This window comes from Phacochoerus africanus, chromosome 12 (genome assembly GCF_016906955.1).
Source record: "Phacochoerus africanus isolate WHEZ1 chromosome 12, ROS_Pafr_v1, whole genome shotgun sequence".
NCBI classification, from domain to species: Eukaryota; Metazoa; Chordata; class Mammalia; order Artiodactyla; family Suidae; genus Phacochoerus; species Phacochoerus africanus.
Window position 1 is genome coordinate 34,523,777 of NC_062555.1, and position 22,689 is coordinate 34,546,465.

At 45.9% G+C, this 22,689-nt stretch overlaps 1 protein-coding gene across 3 annotated transcripts in view; it reads left to right on the forward strand.

Annotated features, from left to right (window-relative positions):
- Positions 1-22,689, forward strand: part of GOLM1 (golgi membrane protein 1) — a 98,019-nt gene that overhangs the window by 10,438 nt on the left and 64,892 nt on the right. For 2 of the 3 annotated variants that reach the window (XM_047754604.1, XM_047754603.1), the window contains exons 2-3: positions 9,366-9,515; positions 12,156-12,335. In XM_047754604.1, coding sequence (XP_047610560.1) covers positions 9,387-9,515; positions 12,156-12,335 — 309 coding nt within the window. In that variant the 5' untranslated portion in view covers positions 9,366-9,386. Of the gene's footprint in view, positions 1-9,106; positions 9,126-9,365; positions 9,516-12,155; positions 12,336-22,689 lie in introns of those variants that run through there. The other variant, XM_047754605.1, reaches the window with a different exon arrangement.

Sequence of the window (22,689 nt, forward strand, 5' to 3'; positions counted from 1 at the left end):
CCATTTCCTCTGAGAGCAAATCAAGGTGTGGCTCCCCTACTGTTTGGAGAAGCTGTATTGTTCCTGTGGTGATGACATGGGTCAAACAAGCTAATCTGATTTGATTGCTCATGTATGTTTGCCTATATGATTAAAAAACCTCTATGTGAAAATGAGGAAATGGAAAAAATTATTTAACTAGGAGGTTCAAGGGACTTGGGCATTTGGCTGGTTGCCCATTTTCATAGGGTTTTTTTTTTTTTTTTCCTTAAAGTAATTAGAGGTCTCTGTTCTGTTGTAAAAAAATTTTTTTTTGGTCTTATAAGCAAACAGTAATTTTAACCAGTAGATTGATTTTTGTAAATTAGTAGAAAGAATCCGCAGGGTTTTTTTTTTTTGCTTTTTAGGGCCACACCCAGGCTAGGGGTCGAATTGGAGCTGCCAGCCTATGCCACAGCCACGCAGGATCAGAGCTGCGTCTGTGACCTACACCATAGCTCACAGCAATGCCAGATCCTTCACCCACTGAGCTAGGCCAGGGATCAACCCCATGTCCTCATGGATACTAGTCAGGTTTCTTGCTGCTGAGTCACAACGGGAGCTCCAAGAATCTGCAGTTTTTTAATGACTCTCCCAACTTACCAAGAGCCTTTTCATGCAGACATATACTGCTCCCTTTCAGTTCAGGAAAGCCTGGAATTTCACAGAGTTTAGCTGATTTAGGTTAATCTTTTTCAGTGTGTCAGGTGTCTAGAATCAGATATGAGAGCAAACACATGCCGAAGCTGAAATGATGACTGTTAATCTGTCTGACACCGTCTGTCTCCCACCCACTTCCATCAGCCCTGGGTCCCCATGAATCCCGAGGTGGAGGAGAGGAGAGCCTTGGAGGACAGCCATGAACTCTGGCTCTGCAGCCCTGCCCTGTCTTCTTTGGCGGCTCCCACCTGTGTCTCTGCCGGCATCAGCAGCAGGGTTCCTGCAGTCCTAGAAGGTGGTGGAGAGACACATTGCAGCCCCCAAAGGCCCACTTGGTCATCTTCCACTTGGGCAGCCCTCTGTCCATTGGGAGCCCAGGGGGGGCCACACACCGTCCCTGGTGGCCAAGTGCCGGGTCAGAGCAAGGGGCTTTTGAGACTACTCATATTCAGCTTTCTGGAACCGCCCTTTTACATAATCTGGTCCTGGTCTGGGGTGCCTAGTGCTGCGGTGGCATCCACCAGTCCTTCCCAGGTGACGGCAGTTACTGCTGCTTCCACTGGCAGGAACACAGATGCCTTAGGTTCTCCTAAGGTAGAGTGATGGAGGCAGGGAAATATTCAGCAGTGTTTTCTTATGGGAAAAAGACCAGATCTGGAAGTGAATTGTTATTCATCTTTCCATCTCTAGTAATAATAGTCAACATCTCTCAAGCAATTACCACGTGCCAGTTGTGGCTCTAAGCACTGCTCATTCTTAGCTCATCTATTCCTCATAATAACCCTGTGAGGAAGGCTGGGAGGCACACATGGGTCCTAGGACTCTTAAGAGGTAGAACCAGGATCGGACCCGGCCATCTGCTTCCAGAGTTCTCTGAACTCTGCCCTAGGCTTCCTGGTGTTAGCATAGCACCTGCTCCATAGTAGTTGCTTGTTATATTTTTTATTGACTGGCTAACAGAGAATGTGAAATGATCATCTGTACACTTCTGTGAAATGAGAATTATATTGTATTCAGAGTTATAGTGCCCCCACCCTAACTTTCCCTGGCAGGAATAACAAAAAAGTCAAGGTCAACAGTCATCTAAAGATTGATTGTTAGGGGATTAAGCATATGGGAAAGATGGCCTTCCAAAGCCCTAAGGAGATCCAGATTATTCAATAAAGGATGCTGGAAGAACTGGCTATCATTCCAGAAAAGAAGTTGAAATCCTTCTATGACCTTACGTCAAAAAGGAATTCCAAGTGGATGAAAGATTGAAATACGAGACCATAGATATGTTGAGAGGAGATATGGGTATATGTACTTCTTTTCTTTCTTTTTTTTTGTCTTTTTGCTATTTCTTTGGGCCGCTCCCATGACATATGGAGGTTCCCAGGCTAGGGGTCGAATCGGAGCTGTAGCCCCCAGCCTAAGCTAGAGCCACAGCAACTCGGGATCTGAGCCGCTTCTGAGACCTACACCACAGCTCGCGGCAACGCCAGCAACGCCAGATCGTTAACCCACTAAGCAAGGGCAGGGACCGAACCCACAACCTCATGGTTCCTAGTCGGATTCGTTAACCACTGCGCCATGATGGCAACTCCAGTATTTCTAAACTTAGAGTAGGAAATGTGTTACCTAGGGTGGGAAATGTGTTTCTTATTTTTTTAACTCAATGTATTATATTTATAATTGTACAGCCATCATCAGAGCCCGATTTTACATTTCCATTCAAAACCCCAGCCCATACTTCTTTCTGCAACCTGTCTTCCTCTGGGAACCATAAGTTTTTCAAAGTCTGTGAGTTACTTTATGTTCTGCAAAGAAGTTCATTGTATTCTTTTTAAATTTTTTAGGTTTTTTTTTGCCGCATTCGCAGCATATGGAGGTTCCCAGGCTAGGGGTTGAATCAGAGCTACAGCTGCTGGCCTATGCTACAGCCACAGCAACATGAGATCTGAGCCATGTCTGTGAACTACAGCACAGCTCATGGCAACGCCAGATCGTTAACCCACTGAGCAAGGTCAGGGATTGAACCTGCATCCTCATGGATCAATCCTATTCGGATTCATTATCCTCTGAGTCACCAAAGGAACATTTTAGATTCTGCATATAAGTGATAGCATATGACGTTTGTGTCTCACTCTCTAATTTCACTTAGCATAATTGCTAGGTCCATCCATGTTGCTGCAAATGCCATTATTTCATTCCTTTTTAGGACTAATATTCCATTGTGTTTATGTACCACATCTTTTTTATCCATTCCTCTGTCGATGGACATTTAGGTGGTTTCCTTGTCTTGGCTATTGTATATAGTGCTGCAGTGATATTGGGGTATGTGTATCTTTTTGAGTCATGTTTTTTTATGGATAGATGCCCAGGAGTGGGGTTGCTGGATCAAATGGTAATTATAATTTTAGGTTTTTGAGGAGTCTCCATACTGTTTTCCATAGTGGTTGCACCAATTTACGTTCCCACCAACAGTGTATAAGAGCGTTCCCTTTTCTCCACATCCTCTCTAGCATTTATTGTTTGTAGACTTTTTGATGATGGCCGTTCTGGCTGGTGTAAGGGTGGTTCCTCATAGTAATTTTAATTTACATTTTTCTAATAACTAGTGATGTTGAACATCTTTTCATGTGTTTTTTTGGCCATCTATATGTTTTCTTTGGAGAATGAATTGTCTATTTAGATCTTCTGCCCATTTTTTGATGGGGTTGTTTGTTTTTTTGGCGTTGAGCTGCAGGAGGTTGTTACATATTTTGAAGATTAATCCCTCGTCAGTTGTTCCATTTTCAAATATTTTCTCCCATTCTGTGGGTTGTCTTTTTATTTTGTTTAGGACTTCCTTTGCTATGCAAAAACTTTTAAGTTTAATAAGGTCCCATTTGTTTATTTTTTGTTTTTATTCTCATCACTCTAAGAGGTGGATCTGAGAGGATATTGCTGTGGTTTATGTTAGAGAGTGTTCAGCCTATGTTTTCCTCTAAGAGTTTTATAGTATCTGCTCTTATATTTAGGTCTTTAATCCATTTTGAGTTTATTTTTGTGCATGGTGTTAGGATTGTTCTAATTTCGTTCTTTTATATGTAGCTGTCCATTCTTCCTAGCACCACTTATTGAAGGGACTGTCTTTTCTCCATTGTGTATTCTTGCCTCTTTTGTCATAGATTAGTTGACTGTAGGTGTGTGGGTTTAACTCTGGGCTTTCTATACTTTTCCACTGATGTATATTTCTGTTTTTGTGCCAGCACCATACTCTTTTGATGACTATAGCTTTGTGGCATAGTCTGAAGTAGGGAGCCTGCTTCCTCTGCTCCATGTTTCTTTCTCAGGATAGCTTTGGCTATTCTAGGTCTTTTGTGCCTCCAAACGAACTTTAAAATATTTTGTTCTAGTTCTGTGAAAAATGTCCTTGGTAATTTGATAGGGATTGCATTGAATCTGTAGATTGCCTTTGGTAGTGTAGTCATTTTAACAATATTGATTGTTCCAATCCAAGAGCATGGTCTGTCTTTTCATCTGTGTTGTCTTTGATTTCTTTCATCAGTGTCTTATAGTTTTCAGAGTACAGGTCTTTTGTCTCTTTAGGAAGGTTTATTTCTAGGTATTTTATTCTTTTTGATGCAATCGCAAATGGGATTGTTTCCCAAATTTCTCTTTTTGATCTTTCACTGTTACTATATAGAAATGCCGCTGATTTCTGTGTATTAATTTCGTGTACTGCAACTTCACCAAAGTCATTGATGAGCTCTAACAGTTTTCTTCTTGTAGTGTCTTTAGGCTTTTTTATCATCTGCAAACAGTGATAGTTGTACTTCTTCCTATCCAATTTGGATTCTTTTATTTCTTTTTCTTCTCTGATTGCAGTGGCTAGGACTTGCAAAACTATGTTGAATAATGGTGGTGAAAGCAGACATCCTTGTCTTGTTCTTGATCTTGGGAATTCTTTCAGCTTTTCACCATTGAGAATGATGTTAGCTGTGGGTTTATCATATATGGCCTTTATTATGTTGAGGTAGGTTCTCTCTGTGCCCACTTTGTGGAGGTTTTTTTTTTTTTTTTAATCAGAAATGAGTGTTGGATTTTGTCAAAGGCTTTTTTTCTGCATCTATTGAGAGACTCGTATGGTTTTTATTCTTAAGTTTGTTAATGTGATGTATCACACTGATTGGACAGAATGTTCTATAAATATCTATTAAGCCCATGTGGTCTAATGCATCATTTAAGGCCTGTGTTTCCATGTTGGTTTTCTGTCTGGATGATCTGTCCATTGGTGTAAGTGGGTTGTTAAGGTCCTAAGGTCCTACACTATTATTGTGTTATTGTCAATTTCTCCTTTTAAGGTTACTAGCCGTTATTGTATATATTGAGGTGATCCTATGTTGGGTGCATATATATTTACAATTATTATATCTTCTTGGATTGATTTTTTGATCATTATGTAATGTCCTTCTTTGTCTCTTATAACATTCTTTATTTTAAGGTCTGTTTTGTCTGATATGAGTTTTGCTACTCCAGCTTTCTTTTGATCCCGTTTGCATGGAATGTTTTCTTCCATCTTCTCACTTTCAATTTGTATGTGTCCCTAGAATTGAAGTGGATCTCTTGAAGACAGTATATATATATATGGTCTTGTTTTTGTATCCATTCAGCCAGTCTGTTTTTTTGGTTGGGGCATTTGGTTGATTTACATTTAAGGTAATTATTGCTATGTATGTTCTTATTGCCATTTTATTAACTGTTCTGGATTTGTTTTTGTGGGTCTTTTTTCTTACCTTCTTCTCTTGTTCTCTTGTGGTTTGATGACTATCTTTAGTGTTGTGTTTGGATTGCTTTTTCTTACTTGCATATGTAGCTATTGTAGATTTTTGGTTTGCAGTTACCATGAAATTTTGATATAGGCATCTGTATATATGCAAGATTGTTTCAAGTTGTTGGTCTCTTAATGGCAAGTGGATCTCCAGTATTCGGCAGTTGTATCTTCCTCTTCTTACAATTTCTGGTTTTGGTAGCATATTTGTGTGTGGATGGTTTCTATCTTTACATATGCCTTTACTGGTGGGCTTTGTCATTTGCAATATTTTTGTTTCTCGTTGTGGCCTTCTTTTCCATCTAGAGAAGTTCCTTTAGTATTTGTTGTAAAACTGGTTTAGTGGTGCTGAATTCTCTTAGCTTTTGCTTGTCTGTAAAGCTTTCAATTTCTCCTTCAAATCTAAATGAGAGCCTTGCTGGGTGGAGTAATCTTGGAGGTTTTTTTCCTCTCATCAGTTGTATGTATATCGTGCCACTCCCTTCTGGCCTGCAGAGTTTCTGCTGAAAAATCAGCTGATAACCTTATGGCAGTTCCCTTGTTTGTTATTTGTTCCTTTTCCCTGGCTGCTTTCAGTATTTTCTTTTTGTTTTTAAATTTGGTCTGTTTGATTAATATGTGTTTCAGTGTGTTCCTCCTTGGATTTATTTTATATGGTACTTGTTTGTGCTTCCTGGGTTTCAGCAGGCGATTCCTTTCCCATGTTAGGGAAGGTTTTAGCTATTATCTCTTAATATTTTCTCTGGCCCTTTCTCTCTCTTTTCTTTCTGGCATCCCTATGATACGGACATTGGTGTGTTTAATGTTGTCTGAGAGTTCTCTTCGACTGTCTTTATTTCAGCCTTTTTTCTCTTTTCGCATCAGTGATTTCCACTAGTCTGTCCTCCACCTGGCTTATTCATTCTTCTGTCTCCTGTATTCTGCTGTTGTTTGCTTCTAGTGAAATTTTTTTTTTTTTTGTCTTTTTGCCTGTTCTAGGGCTGCTCCTGTGACATGTGGATGTTCCCAGGCTAGGGGTCTAATTGGAGTTGTAGCCGCTGGCCTACACCAGGGCCACAGTGATGTGGCATCTGAGCCGTGTCTGTGACCTACAGCACAGTTCACGGCAACGCCGGATCCTTAACCCACTGAGCAAGGCCAGGGATCAAACCTGCAACATCATGGGTCCTAGTCAGATTCATTAACCACTGAGCCACAATGGGAATTCCCCTGCTTCTAGTGAATTTTTATTTCAGTTATTGTATTTTGCAACTCTGCTTGCTTAATCCTTAAATCTATTTCTTTGCTCAGTGTTTCTTGTAATTTATCCATCTTCGCCTCCAGTTTTTGCCTCCAGTTTATTTCTAAGATCTTGAATCATCTTTACTATCATTAGTCTAAATTGTTTTTCATGGAAGTTTGTAATCTCCAGATGACTTAGTTGCTTTTTTTTTTTCCTCGTTCCTATCTGAGTCATAATTCTTTCTGCCTTTTCATTTTGTATCGATTTGTGGTGTGGTCTCCTTTATGCAGACAGTAGGGTTGTAGCCTGTCTTGCTTCTGATGTCTGCTCTCCTTGTGGCTGAAGTTGGTGTGGGGCCTTGCTGCAGGCTTCCTGATGGGAGGGACTGTGCCTGCCCACTGGTAGGTGAAGTTGATTCTTATGCTTCTGGTGGGTGGACGGGGCTTTGGGTGTGATTAGAGGTGGTTCTGTGCCTGTGGGGGGGTGGGGTCTTTAGGCTGTCTGTTTGCTAATGGGTGAGGCTTTGTTCCCACCTAGTTTATTGTTTGGCCTGGGGCTTCTCAGCCCTGATGGGTGGGGTCAGATTTTTCCAAAATGGCCACCTCCAGAGAAATGCACACTGTTGATCATTCCTGAGACCTTTGCCTTAATGTCCTTCCCCCACAATGAGCCACAACCACCCCCTGTTTTCCCAGGAGATTCTCCCAGAACTGCAGTCAGGTCTGACCCAGATTCCTATGGAGTCTCTGCTTTGCCTTGGGACCCAGTGCTCCTGAAAGCCTATGTGTGCCTTTCAGGAGTGGGGTCTCCATTTCCCCCAGTCCAAGGAGCTCCTGCACACAATCCCCACTGGCCCTCAACGCCAGATGCTCTGGGGGTTCCTTCTCCCTATGCCAGATCCCCAGGCGTGGGGACCTGATGTGGGGCTCAGAACTCTCACTCCCTTGGGTGAACTTCTGCAATGTAGTCACTTTCCAGTCTGTGGGCCTCTCACCCAGCAGGTATGGGGTTGCTTATATCATGTAATCATCCCTCCTACTGTCTCAGTGTGGCCTCCTCTCTGTCTTCTGGAGTAGGATATCTCTTTTGATAGTTTGGGGTCTATTTTGTTGAAGGTTGTTCAGCAGTTGGTTGTAACTTTGTTGCTTTTATGAGATAAGGTGAGCTCCAGTCTTGGAAATGTGTTTCTTAAATGTAAACAAAATCCAGAAGCAATAAAAGAGGCTCAGGATTGATTTCTTTTTATTTCATTGTTTTTTTTTTTTTTTAAATGGCTCCACCCATGGAATTTCCCAGGCTGGTGGTTGAATCAGAGCTGTTGCTGCCAGCCTTCCCCACAGCTCATGGCAATGCCGGATCCTTAGCTCACTGAGCGAGGCTGGGATTGAACCTGCATCCTCATGGTTACTAGTCATGACAGAAAACTCCACTAGTCAGATTCTTAACCTGGTGAGCCACAACGAGAACTCCAGGGGTGCTTCGTTCTAGGTGATTCAACTAAATTGCTCGTGCATCCCCATGCAGGGCTCCCACACTGGTACCTCGGGAGAGGATGTGTCCCAGGGGCCCACTTTGGGGTACCATCGGGTGGGAGCTGCTCTGTCAGCTCTCCCCTGTTCTCCTTTACGTCAAGGCTGAGTCCTTGCTGGTCTGTCTTCCGCCTTCTCCCTCTGTTTCCTGCTCCCTCACCTCCTCCTCCTCCGCTGCAGGCCACACTTGGCACTATAGCATATCTGTTCTCAGAGAGGCTGTTGATTGTGTATATCGTGTGTGCTGCCCTCCCTCTGATGAGATCCTGTTTGATCTGGCTCAGCCAGAGCCGTGGAGAGAAGCGGGCCTCCCTTGTCCTTGCTGACTCGCTCCAGGGCCCCGCCAGACCTAGGCTGGGGTTGAAGTCCATGAGCAAAACACAGCTCCTTTCTTGTCTTTGTGTTTCTTGTAAGGAGCTTGATGCTCTGGGCAGCCCTTGAAGCCCCTTCCTCAGTCTGCTGTGCTGCACTGAAGCTGGAGAGCAGTGTTCAGAGGACACCAGGACGTGTGGCTCAGCTCTGCCCCAGGGCGTGTGGCTCGGCTCTGCCCCAGGGCCCCTTCCCAGTGCAGGGCCCCGCCCGTGCTGACCTCACCCCCCTACAGGAGGCCTTCCTGCTTGGCTCCAGAAACACTGTACCAGGGTGTTGATAATTCGGTCACCATGGTAAAAAATACCAAAGCCAAAAAAACCCCCAAACCTTACTTTCTTAGGAATCGATCAGAAAGGCTTCTTTGGGGGATAATGAGAACTGGTGTCTGTCTTGTGTGATGCAGCGGCCCTAATGTTTGCTTTTGCTTCTATAGGGGTGATTTCTCAGCCTGTGCTGGGAGATAGAAACTGCCGTCATCCCCAATTTACAGGCGAGAAAGCTGCAGTGTGAGAAGTTCTTACCTGCCCAGGTCTCGGCTGCTGGGTGATGGATTCCTGGCATGGGGCTCACTCCCACAAGCCTGTCCCCGGGGATCTGGCCACCCTGCCCAGGGCCCAGGCCCCTGGCTCTGGGTGTGCTGCTTGCGCGTTCTTCACTCACAGCTTTGCAGGACGCCTTCCTGTTGTGATGGGGGGGAGGGGGTTGGCGGCATGCTTGGGGCATGGTTACTCCTGGTCCTGAGGCCTGTGTGTTTGTTTTGATTTGGCAGAGTCCTCAGCCGGCCTTTGAGATGATGGGATTGGGCAACGGGCGTCGGAGCATGAAGTCGCCGCCCCTCGTGCTGGCCGCCCTGGTGGCCTGTATCATCGTCCTGGGCTTCAACTACTGGATTGCGAGCTCCCGGAGCGTGGACCTCCAGGTGTCCTATTTGTCCTGTCTGTGTGGATGTCATGGAGCATTTGAAGCTGCTGGGTGGTGGGGCCCCAGGGGTTTTCTGTTATTGCCACCCGAGGCGTGTGCTCAGTGGCTGGTGTGGGCAGAGTCATGTGTGTTGGAGGCTCTACATGGCCCCACACCCAGCCCCAGGGGCTGACCTCACACCAGCCATGCTCTTGGGTGGGAGAAGACCCCCTTATGACTTAGGCTTGCTGCCAGGAAGTCCCTCGATGCTCTTCATGTGGGCTAATGATTTTTTTAGTCAAGCCTTTCGGGCCTGTTCTGGAAAGACAGCTTATACCACCCGTGATGCACCGTCTCCAACCCGTTGTGCTCCTCTGGGCCACACTCGATATTAAAGAGTGGCTTTGGCACTGTACTTGGGTAACAGGTGTGAGAAGTGTGTTTTTAGAGGTACCCGTCTGTATCACCAGCATTTACTGATGATAGCAGGTTTAGCTTTCCCATTTTTGCTGACCAGGGTGGGTCGGGCAGTGCCAAGCAGTGACAGGGGCTCTTCCTGGCTACAGTTCAGTCAGGCTCCATGGAGCCCACCTCATAACTAGGACTCTGTCCCTTGCCACCCTCGCCCCTGCCTCCATCCATCCTGATTTTGGCCTGCCCGGCCCAGGCTCAGCAAGGAATGCCACTAAACTCATCCTTCCCCCTCTGATCAAGCTACTCATCCTTTATCTTTGATGTCTCACCCTGGGCCCACCTGCCTGTAGCAAGAGTCCTGTTAGGCCAGCTTAGCAGGAATCCCCCTACTCTTAGTACTGTTCCACCCGCTGACCCCGCCCCCTGCTCGTTGACTCTACACCCTCAGCAGGCTTTGCTGTACTCAGAGTTGAGCAGAGTGTCTCCCTGTGATGGCAGTAGTCATGCTCCATTTGCAGTAGAGTCTTGAATAAAAATATCCTTACCATTTTATCAAGGATCAGAATAATTTTTCTTTACCAGTACATGGCAGTCATTGTCCTTTTTTTTTTTTTTTTTTTTTTTGGGCTGCAGCTGCGGCATATGGAAGTTCCCAGGCTAGGGGTCAAATTGGAGCCACAGCCACACCAGATCTGAGCTGTGTCTGTAACCTACACCACAGCTCTCAGATCCTTAACCCACTGAGCAAGGCCAGGGCTTGAACCTGCATTTTCATGGATACTAGTTGGGTTCATAACCGGCTGAGCGACAAGGGGGGAACTCCCATTCATTATCTTCTTTTGTACACAGCCTCTTAACCGATTGGGACCTTATGGTCCCTGTTTCGGAGGTGAGCAGACTAAGACTTGGAGTGATTAGTGCAAGGAGAGGAGAGGTGGAATTGCCACCAAGTCTTCCTGATGGGTGGGTGTGCACTCTTAGCCATGGAAGCCCAACCCATAGAAGTGTGTTGTCCTCCTCTCAGGCTTAGCTCCGTGCAGGTGTGGTGCTCTTGTCTGAGCTTCCACTGGACCCCTGTTCTCTGGACAGATGGGATCTTAGTGTTGGAGAACCGAATCTCTTTTTAGGAATTGTGTCATAAGGAGTGTTTAAGCACTCTGTTAATGAGGAAAAGGAAACTAAGTATTTGAACACCCGCTCACATCAGATAAAGTGTTTTACGTACAGGTAGACCTTGGCGATATCACAAATTCAGTTCCAGACTGCTGCAATAAAGCACGTAATGCAGTAGCAGGTCATGTGAGCTTTTTGTTTTCCCAGCATATGAAAAGTTACATTTACACTGTACTGTAGTCTGTTAAGTGTTCCATACTGTCATGTCTGAAAAAACATAATTTAAAAATACTTTACTGCTAAAAGATCCCTTCACTGAGTCACAGTAGTAACCTCAAAGCTCATGACTGCAGATCATCATGACAAATATAATAATAGTGAAAAAGTGTGAAATGTTGTGAGGACTACCAAAATGTGACACAGAGACACAAAATGAGCAAATGCCTTTGGAAAAACAGTGCTGGCTGGAAGTTCCCATTGTGGTGCAGCAGACCTGAATCCGACTAGGAACCATGAAGTTATGGGTTCGATCCCTGGCCTCGCTCGGTGAATTAAGGATCTGGCATTGCTGTGAGCTGTGGTGTAGGTTGCAGACACGGCTTGGATCTGGTGTGGCTGTGGCTGTGGCCAGCAGCTGTAGCTCCGATTAGACCCCTAGCCTGGGAACTTTCATATGCTGTGAGTTTGGCCCTAAAAAGCAAAAGCCAAAAAAAAAAAAAAAAAACAGGGAAAAATAGTGCTGGCAGACTTGCTCCCTGCAGAGTTGCCACAGACCTTCAATTCATAAAAAAACGCATTGCTCAATAAAATGAAGTATGCCTGTATCTGCCTCATTCAAGCCTCCCTAAATCCCTGTGAGGGGTGTGGTGGTGTTTCTGTGGAGTCACGCAGTGGAGACACAGATGCTCAAAGACATGAATTCCACCATTTTTCTAGATAAAAGCCCCCCTTTTGGGGGCTTTTACACAACTATCCTGAAAGACTGAGCCCCGGAGACACAGTGTGTGTGAGTGGACACTGTGGCTATACGCAGTGCTGACTCTGGGCCCAGGCGTGGTCCTTGCCAAGGGGGCCAGGGCGGTCTGGTCTGGGGATGCCTTGACATAGTCCTTACACCATGGTGTCCTTGCAGACGCGGATCGTGGAGCTGGAAGGCAGGGTTCGCAGGGCGGCCGCAGAGCGCGGGGCCGTGGAGATGAAAAAGAACGAGTTCCAAGGGGAGCTGGAAAAGCAGCGGGAGCAGCTGGACAAAATCCAGTCCAGCCACAACTTTCAGATGGAGAGCGTCAACAAGCTATACCAGGATGAAAAGGCAAGACCTGCTTGGCTTTCCTCTTAATGCTGTTCTCAGTACCGTTTACACCCTGTCGATTTCTTCTCAGTAGGAGGATAAGCAGCTGGGTGGGATTTATGTAATTATGCGGCGCAAACCACTTGATCAAGCTTTGGGCGTCTCTGCCATCTCCCCATTAGTCCCTGGGAGGGCTTGTTGGAAAATCTGCAGCGTGATAAACAGGAGATGCAAAAAACCTGCCTTCACAGCAGCTTCATCCTCCTGTTATCTTTTTTTTCTTCCTTTTCTACAAACATGCATTAAGTACCTACTCTGTGCCAGATGCTTGCGTCTCACAGAGGAAGAGCATCTGTGCCCTTGAGTATCCTGGTGAGAGGCTATGGAGACCTCCTATAAATGCTGACAGAGAAGCGGGGGACCCAAGAGTGCTGCTTTTTAAGTTTAAAAAAATTCAACATCTTGCACAGATTAAGAAATGGGCTTCTGGGAGTTCCCATCGTGGCTTAGCAGGTTAAGAACCGACTAGGATCCATGAGGATTAAGGTTCCATCCCTGGCCTTGTTCAGGGGGTTAAGGATCTGGCGTTGACAGGTGCAGTGTAGGTCACAGACGTGGCTCGGATCTGGCATTACTGTGGCGGTGTAGGCCAGCAGCTGCAGCTCCAATTGGACCCCTAGCCTGGGAACCTCCGTATGCCACAGGTATAGCCCTAAAAAGACCAAAAAAAAAAAAAAAAAGAAAAAAAAAGAGAAGGAAATGGGCTTTCCACTAATGAGTGTATTTAAGCCTTATGTGTCTTGCTTTTTCTGATTTTCTTGGGACTGCCTGACTCCACTTACCTGTTCATTAAATTGTGTAACAGTGCAAATTACCAGTATCTTCTTTTTTAAGTACATCAGACACATGACCGTTTATTTCCTAGAAGGATCTGGCTCTTACTAATCCATGTGCCTCTATGAGATGTATGATTTTTTTGGGAGGAGGTTGAATCCTGAGAGCCATCATCTTGAAGGTGGGCTTGGTTTTCGTAGGAGCTAGTGGCTAGCACTTCACCAGGTGGGCGAATCGTTTGTAGGTAGGGGCTCAAACTTTTCCTCTGTAACTGGTTTAAAGGGCAGGGAATATTTTTCTTTTTCATTTGCAGAGTACTGTCTTATAGTCACAAATGTGTGTTTCTTCTCTGGGAATCGTTCCAGTTTTAATGCTGTTATAGGAATAGTGCTTTCTCGCGGTTCCTCACTTTCTTGTACGTGGGTGATGTGCTCCTGAACCCCGCCTCACTGAGTAGAATAGAACCTGGCCATTTCTCACAGCGTGTGCACAGGCTTAGCCCCTTGAAGCACATTTCAGGTGGAAGTTGAGTTTATTCTTGAGAGACGGAGTTGGCAAAAATGCCATCTGGGATTTGCAGGGCGTGCAGAGAAGAGCTCCGGCACCCAGGGCTCTTCTGCCCAGTTAGGAAGGAGAATGTGATAGGGACTGGGGAGTGATGGTCTGGGGAGGGGGGCCCAGCAGAGACCAGCAGGCTGGCCCCACTAGGCCTGCACTGAGATGGGCTCCCAGGCTTGACGGGTCAAGGTAGGAGGTTTAATGCTGCTTCCATGCCCAGTGGTGGTCTTGGAGCAGCCAGAGCAAGGTTTTCCTCTTTGGAGGGAGGGAGGAAGAATGAGGATATTTGTATATCTGCCTGTTTCTCCAGCCCTGTGTGTATATGTGCCATTAACTGAAAATTTAACTCTCTTTTTTCTTTAGGAAGGAATTGTCTTTTACTCTGAGCCTCTGGCTGGCTGGCTGGCCTTCCTTCCTCCCTCTCTCCCTCCCTTGCTTTTTGCTTTTTTAGGGCCTCGTCTGTGGCATGTGGAGGTTCCCAGGCTAGAGATTGAATTGGAGCTGCAGCTGCCCACCTACACCACAGCAATGCAGGATCTGAGCCGAGTCTGCAAGCTACAGCACAGCTCATGGCAACACCAGAAATGCAAGGGAAGCTCTGAATTTTTTTTCCTCTTTTCGAAATGGTAGTGATAGAAGATAGAGGGGCTCTGCATGTCTGTGTGTGTGGTGTTTGGTTGTTGCTTTTATTTTTTTAATTTTTTTATATTAACACATGAATTTATTACATTTATAGTTGTACAGTGATCATCACAACCCAATTTTATAGCAGTTCCATCCCAAACACCCAGCACATCCCCCCACCTCCCTGCCTGTCTCCTTTGGAAACCATAAGTTTTTCAAAGTCTGTGAATCAGTATATGTTCTGCAAAGAAGTTCATTCTGTCCTTTTTTCAGATTCCACGTGTCAGTGAAAGCATTTGATGTTGGTGTCTCATTGTCTGACTGACTTCACTTCGCATGATAATTTCTAGGTCCATCCATGTTGCTAAAAATGCTGGTATTTCGTTCCTTTTAATGCTGGTATTTCGTTCCATTGTGTATATGTACCACATCTTCTTGATCCACTCTTCTGTTGATGGACATTTAGGTTGTTTCCATGTCTTGGCTATTGTAAACAGTGCTGCAATGAACATTGGCGTACATGTATCTTTTCCAGTCATGGTTTTCTCTGGATAGATGCCCAGGAGTGGGATTGCTGGATCAAATGGTAGTTCTGTTTTTAGTGTTCTGAGGAATCTCCAGACTGTTTTCCACAGTGGTTGCACCAATTTACATTCCCATCAACAGTGTAATAGGGTTCCTTTTTCTCCACAGCCTCTCCAGGTTGTTGCTTTTAAATGTCCTTGTTTTCTTAACTCTCTCAGTTTCCTGAATGCCTCTGAAATTTGAATGGCTCATGAAGTCCAAAATTCTGGGAATGACTAATCTCCCTTTTCATACTCCTGCGGCTTCTGGATATTTTTGTGCATTGCACAAAGTATGGGTGCCTGTTTTGATTGGGAGAAGGAAGGCAGATTGCAGGGTCATTTCTGCTGATGGGGCTCTGTGCCTCGGGTGCACTGAGGGGCTCCAGACTCCTGTAAGACAAGCTGTAGACAACTGGGCTTCCCATGTCATGTGGGCAGAATGCTCAGAGAATGTGCTGCACAGAACCATTTGTGCTAGGGGATTCGTGGTGACACAGTCCGTGAAGCTCCATCACCACAGGCAAGCCCTGGATATGGAAGTGCTATGTCACTGTGTGTCAGCTGTTGTGGAGATATGGCTGCAAACTTGGAATTCTTTGAAATGGGGTTGACCGACCGTTTCCTAACAACATCTGCCTCTGCAGGAGGAAATGAGAGGGAACGTCTTCCAGTCAGAAACAAGGTGACTATTAGCACCTCTCTTCTTAATGCTTCATTTTTATGGCTTCATTTTTTAAAATTATTTTTTATTTTAAGAACCTCACTCTTGGCATATGGAGGTTCCCAGGCTAGGAGTTGAACTGGAGCTACAGCCGCCGGCCTGTGCCACAGCCACAGCAAGACAGGATCTGAGCCATGTCTGCGACCTACACCACAGCTCACAGCAGCAGCGCATCCTAACCCACTGAGCAAGGCTGGGGATCAAACCTAAATTCTCCTGGATACTAGTTGGGTTTGATACTGTTGAGCCACAGTAGGAACTCCACTTATGGCTTCTTTTTAAAAAGCAGGACAGGAGTTCCCATCACAGCTCAGCGGAAACAGATCTGACTAGCATCCATGAGGATCAGGTTCGATCCCTGGCCTCGTTCAGTGGGTTAAGGATCTGGTGTTGCCATGAGCTGTGGTGCAGGTCACAGATGTGGCTCGGATCTGATGTTTCTGTGGCTGTGGTGTAGGCCGGTGGCTATGGCTCCAATTTGACCCCTAGCCTGGAAATTTCCATATGCTGTGGGTGCAGCACTAACAAACGGTGGGGGGTGGGGGAGAAGAAGAAGAGTAGGACATAATGCAGGATCTTAGCACTCCCACCCTGCCTCCAAGTTCAGAAGCTGTTTGAGCATCCACGGGGATGGGGCCTCTTGTAGTCACAGTAAACACGGTGAATATTGAAAGGGGTCCCCGTAAAGACGGTAAAGTTGACATTTGAGGGAGGGTCAGACAGCCACTGGGACAGGACGTGAGTCCCTCTTCACTTGGAGTTTTTAACTTTCAGGATGTGAGCTGGAAAGTTCTTTCTACTTTGGGAGTGGGGGCTCATTTCTGAGCTCCAGGAAGATTTTTCACTCTCGCTTAGGGTGGCCGCGAATGGCATGGGGTGTCCGGTCCAGCAGCCCTGGGTTTGAATCCTTGTTTTCCTTAACCGCGTGATTTCAGGCAAGTCCGTTACATTCTCTGGGCCTGTATTCCCAGCCGTCAAGTGGAAATAACAGCAGAATCCCCCTTACAGGGTGACTGTGAGGGTTCACGGAGATAATATTTATCAAGGGTTTAGTATGGTGCTTGACACGGAGCAGAAGCTTGGAACGTCGTAGCTCGTATTGTAACTGGTCGTCGTCATCATCGTTGCATAGAAGTAGAGGTAGCAGTAAGCCACGGCAGCAGCAGCGATAATAGTGTTATGTTTGGTATGGACTCATGTTTTTCTAATAAATTAAAACCATGAAACTAGGGATTTCCCCTCGTGGCCCAGCGGTTAATGCACCCAACTAGCATCCATGAGGATGCTGGTTCGGTCCCTGGCCTCGCCCAGTGGGTTAAGGATCCGGCATTGCTGTGAGCTGTGGTGTAGGTCGCAGGTCTGCCTCAGATCTCCCATGGCTGTGGCTGTGGCTGTGGTGTAGGCTGGCAGCTACAGCTCCCATTCGACCCCTAGCCTGGGAACCTCCATATGCCACAGGTGTGGCCCTAAAAAGACAAAAAATAAATAAATAAAAAAACAACAAAATACCAAACAAACCATGAAACAAACCAGATGACCCAAACCTTAAGAGGAGATGAAGGAGGTGCTGTTAGAACCAGTGCAGCTAAGCCGAGGAGAGAGCACCAGCGATAGCCACCCCACCAGCAATGAGAGCTCACGTTTTTCCAGCCTTTGCCCAGCCAGGCGCTAAGCTCAGCATTTCACAGGGATTGTTTCCTGTCTTCCTCTCAGTAGCCTCAAGAGGTCGGCGCTCACTGCACAGAGAGGGACCTGAGGTCCAGGTGGAGTTAGGTACTGTCACCCAGGATGTGACCTCAATGCTGGACAGCCGCCAGCAGGGCCTCCCTCTCTGCCCCTGGGCCCCCTCTACTCTGTGCAGACGCGGCTTCTCTGGGCTGCAGGGACCTCCCTGGAGCTTTCTGTCACCTATGTTGTGTAGGGCCCCGGGTGGTGGCTGCAGAGGAAACCAGGCTGGCCTGAGCCGATGGATGGGTGTTGAAGCTGGGCGACGGGATCCCGTTTCTGTCTCCTTGCTTCAAAAGACTACAGTCTTCCAGCTGGCTCTCCTTTGTCCCCAGTTCTGAATTCTGAGGCCAAAGGTACCTGATTGTTTTAATCTGGCCAGGAAGTCCCCAGAGAAGTCGGGCTGTTTCGTCGCCCCAGTACTTGACTATGTGGCATCTGTTTTTTGAATCATAGGAAGTTAGGACTCATGCTTTGAATTGGAATGAGGCTTTTTGGGGGGATGTTGAAGACTCATCTGGTGGATTAAGAGAGATTCTCAGTTGTGGGAAGGCGCCGGGCATGCTGGCACCTGTGGGTGGGGACGGGCTGCGAATATCACGTGACCAGGGAGTTCCCATCTCAGGCTGGCACTGTGCCTCTGCGTGGGCATCGCAGCCCCGGGTGAGGGCCTGGCTGGAAGCTCGAAAGTCACATCTCTTGGGAACAGTGTGGTTCTGAAATTCATCCTCCCTTTGGGTCAGCACTGTCTAACAGGATAGCTTGTTACAGTGGAAGTGTGCCCCGTTTGTGCTCTGTGGTATAGTAGTTGCTGGCCACGTGTAGCTCTCGAACACCTGAAATGTGGTTAGTGGGACTAAGAAACTGAATTTTGAATTTTATTATTTAGTTTTATTTTTTAAATTTAGTTTTTTTTGCCCTTTTTTTTTTTTTTGTCTTTTTAGGGCGGCACCCTCGACATGCAGAGGTTCCCAGGCTAGGGGTCAAATCGAAGCTACAGCTGCCGGCCTACACCACAGCCACAGCAACATAGGATCCGAGCCATATCTGTGACCTACACCACAGCTCATGGCAACGCCAGATCCTTAACCCACTAAGCGAGGCCAGGGATCGAACCCACAACCTCATGGTTACTAGTCGGATTTGTTTCTGCTGTGCCACGATGGGAACTCTTTTTTCTCTTTTTATGGCTGCACCTACAGCATATGGAAGTTCCCAGGATAGGAGTCTAATCAGGGCTGCAGCTGCTGGCCTACACCACAGCCACAGCAGTGTGAGATCCACAGCACTGCCGGATCCTTAACTTCACTGAGCAAGACCAGGGGTCAAACCCTCATCCATGGATACTAGTCAGGTTCTAACCCACTGAGCCACAATGGGAACTCAGAATTTTATTTAATTTTAACTAATTTAAAATTAAGGAGTTCCTTTCGTGGTGCAGTGGTTAACGAATCTGACTAGGAACCGTGAGGTTGTGGGTTTGATCCATGGCCTTGTTCAGTGGGTTAAGGATCCAGCATTGCCTTGAGCTGTGGTGTAGGTCGCAGATACTGCTCGGATCCTGCATTGCTGTGGCTCTAGTGTAGGCCAGCGGCTTCCCTACAGGAAGCGGCCCTAGAAAAAGACAAAAATAAAATAAAATAAAATTAAGTAGCCAAGTATTGGACAGCACAGGTTTGGATGACAGAAACAGAATAAAAGCACAAATAAACAAATGGGGAGTTTCCTGGTGTCTCAGCAGGTTAGGGATACAGGGTTATCACTGTTATGGCTTGGGTCGCTGCTGTGGCGTGGGTTAAATCCTTGGCCTGTGACCTTCCTCCTGCCCTGGGTGTGGCCAAGAAAACCCCCATACAAATGGACTGTCTCAAACGAAGAAGCTTTTGCATAGCAAAGGAAGCTATCAAAAAAACAACAGGCTGCCAGCTGAATAGGAAAAGATACTTGCAAACTATATCCAATAAAGGGTTAATATCTAAACCATACAGAGAACTCATACAAATCAACATCAGTAAAAACAAACAACTGTGGGTGCGTATTGTTATATATAGAAGGTATGAACAGCAAGGTCCCACTTGATAGCGTAGGGAACTGTATTCAGTACCCTGTGATAGACCATAATGGAAAAGACTATGAAAAAGAATGTATATATATATGTATAACTGAATCACTTTGCACCAGAAACTAACACAGCATTGTAAAACAGCTATATTTCCATAAAATTAAAAACCCAGTTGAAAAAATGGGCAGAGGATCTGCATAGACATTTTGCCAAGGAAGACTACACAGATTAGGCTAACAGGCACATAAGAAGAGGCTCAATATCACTAATTACAAGGCAGTGCGAATCCAAACCACAGTTAAATATCACCTCACACCTCTCAGACTGGCTGTTTTCAGCAAGGCAACCAATGACACATGTTGGGAAGAATGTGGAGAAAAGGGACCCTCCTTCACTGTAGGTGAGAATATACGTTGGTGCAGCCACTGTGGAAAACAGTGTAGTGGTTCCTCAAAAAACGAAAATTAGGAGTTCTCTGGTGACACAGCAGGTTAAGGATCTGACATTGTCACTGCTGTGGCGTGGGTTCCATCTCTGGCCTGGGAACTTATATATGCCATGGGTGTGGCCAAAAAGAAAACTACAGCAACAAAAGAAATTAAAAATAAACATAGGACTCAGCAGTTCTATGCCAGGTATTTATCTAAAGAAAAGCACTAATTTGAAAAGATAATATACACACTTGTGTTCATTGCAGTGTTATTCACAATAGCCAAGATATGGAAGCAACATAAGGGCCCATCAGTAGATGAATGGAGAAGTTCCTGTTGTGGCGAAGTGGATGTAAATCCGACTAGTATCCATGAAGTTGCAGGTTTGATCCCTGGCCTCACTCAGTGGATCGGGGATCCATTGTTGCTGTGAGCTGTGGCATAGGTCGCAGATGAGGCTTGGATCCTACGTGGCTGTGGTTGTGATGTAGGCCAGCAGCTAGAGCTCTCATTTGACCCCTAACCTGGGAACTTCTTCATGTTGTGGACGTGCCCCTAAAAAGTAAAAAAAAAAAAAAAAAAAAAAAAGGGTTAATCGACAGTGAAGATGTGGTGTATACATACAGCAGAACACTATTCAATCATAAAAAAGAGTGAGGGAGTTCCCATTGTGGCTCAGTGGCTAATGAACCCAACTAGTATCCATGAGGATGCAGATTTGATGCCTGGCTCTGCTCAGTGGGTAAAGGATCTGGCATTGCCATGAGCTGTGATGTAGGTTGCATCTGAGGCTCAGATCCTGAGTTGCTGTGGCTGTGGTGTAAGCCTGCAGCTGCTGCTTCAATGTGAGCCCTGGCTTGGGAATTTTCATATACTGAGGCTGTGGCCCTCAAAAGCAACAAAAGAGTGAAATTGGGAGTTCCCTTTGTGGCTCAGCAGTTAATGATCTCGACTAGGATCCATGAGGATGCGGGTTTGATCCTTGATCCCTAGCCTCTCTCAGTGGGTTAAGAATTCAGCATTGCTGTGAGCTGTGGTGTAGGTCACAGATATGGCTCAGATCTGACATGGCTGTGACTGTGGCTGTGGCCGGCAGCTGTAGCTTCTATTTGACCCCTAGCCTAGGAACTTCCATATGCCATAGGTGTGGCCCTAAAAACCAAAACCAAAACAAACAAACAAAAAAGTGAAATCTTGCTCTTTGCAAAAACGTGGATGGACTTAGAGTTATGCTAAATGAAATAAATCAGAGAAAGACACATACTGTGTAAAGTACAGCATGATAACTATAACTACCACTGCCGTGTGCTGTCTGTGAACATTAAGAGAGTAAATCCTGTGGTTTCTCATCATAAGGAAGAGACTTTTTTTTCGGTGTCTTTAATTTTGTATCTTTAAGAGGTGATAGTCACTAAACTTACGACGATCCTCATTTCATGATATATAGACGTCAAATTATTATGCCATACAGCGTAAACATATACAGGGCTGTATGTCAATAAACCTGGAAGAAAAAAAATTAAATAGCCAAATATGGGACAGCACCGGTTTAGAGGATAGAGACAAAACTCGTTTAAAACCCCTGATGTTTTTTTTTGGCCTCTGAGTGAACAGTCATGTTCTGCGGGGCAGCAGATGGGCCACGGCTGGGTCTCTTTGGCTTCTTGGGTGCCTCTTCCCTTTCTCTGTCGGGTTCAGAAGTGGGCAGTGGGAGGTGAGGTCAGCTAATGGGATGGCTGTGCTCCCCGTGGAAAGCCTCTGTTTCTCGCCCAAGTTCAGTGATGCAGAATCCTCAGTTCAGCTTGTCAGGTTGGCTGGTGTGTATGCCTCATTTGGGGGTTTGAACTCATTAGTCAGGGAAGCTGTTACAAGGCAATCACTCTTCACCCCGCCGCTCATCACAGTCACCCCCAGAATACAGATTTGTAAAACACACTAGGTCGGAGTCTCTGCATGCTGGGCCTCAGATGTACGGGATCTTTTTAAAAGAGTATTCACGCACCCGCACGTGCACACACATGTGCAAGATCATCCTGGTGCTGCTCACTAATCCAGGAACTGCTGATGGGCATGTTTTGCAGCATTATACTTTTGAAAATAAAATTGTGTTCTCAGGTTTCTGGTTTTGTTTTTTTTGTTTGTTTTTTTTTTTTTGCTTTTGCTTTTTAGGGCCGCATCTAAGGCATATGGAAGTTCTCAGGCTAGGGGTGGAATTGGAGCTGCCGCTGCCGGCCTATACCACAGCCACAGCAACGCAGGATCTGAGCCAGGTCTGCAGTCTACACCGCAGCTCATGGCAACGCCAGATCCTTAACCCACTGAGCGAGACCAGAGATCGAACCTGCGTCCCCATGGATACTAGTCAGATTTGTTACCGCTGAGCCACGATGGGAACTCCCTTTTTCATTTTTTTTTTTTTTGGCTCTTCCTCAATGAAATGATTTTAAAAGTAGAGGATGTTATAATTAAGAGAGATTATCATTCTTTAAAAAACATTGACAGTGCTGTTACAAAGTAATTGATGTGAATATTGTTTTCCCCTAAGATAGATTTTTCATCTTTACCCACATTTACGGGCATCTTTAAAGGTTTTTAGAAGATAGGCCAAGTGGGAACATGTGGCTTTGCCACCGTTTTCCTGACGTTGTCCCCTCACCCACATCTGAGATAAGGGTGTGTCTTGAGGTCGTCCGTGCTGAGACCGACTTGCTCAGCCCTTCATATGGCACCGAGAGGGGGTTGCAAGTGGGAGACATCAGGTGAGCTGCTCAGCAGCCAGGCTACAGTGAAGTCAGGAGACTAGAACAGTTTTATTATGAAGTAGCTGGAAAAGGTGCACAAAGATCAGAAGCGT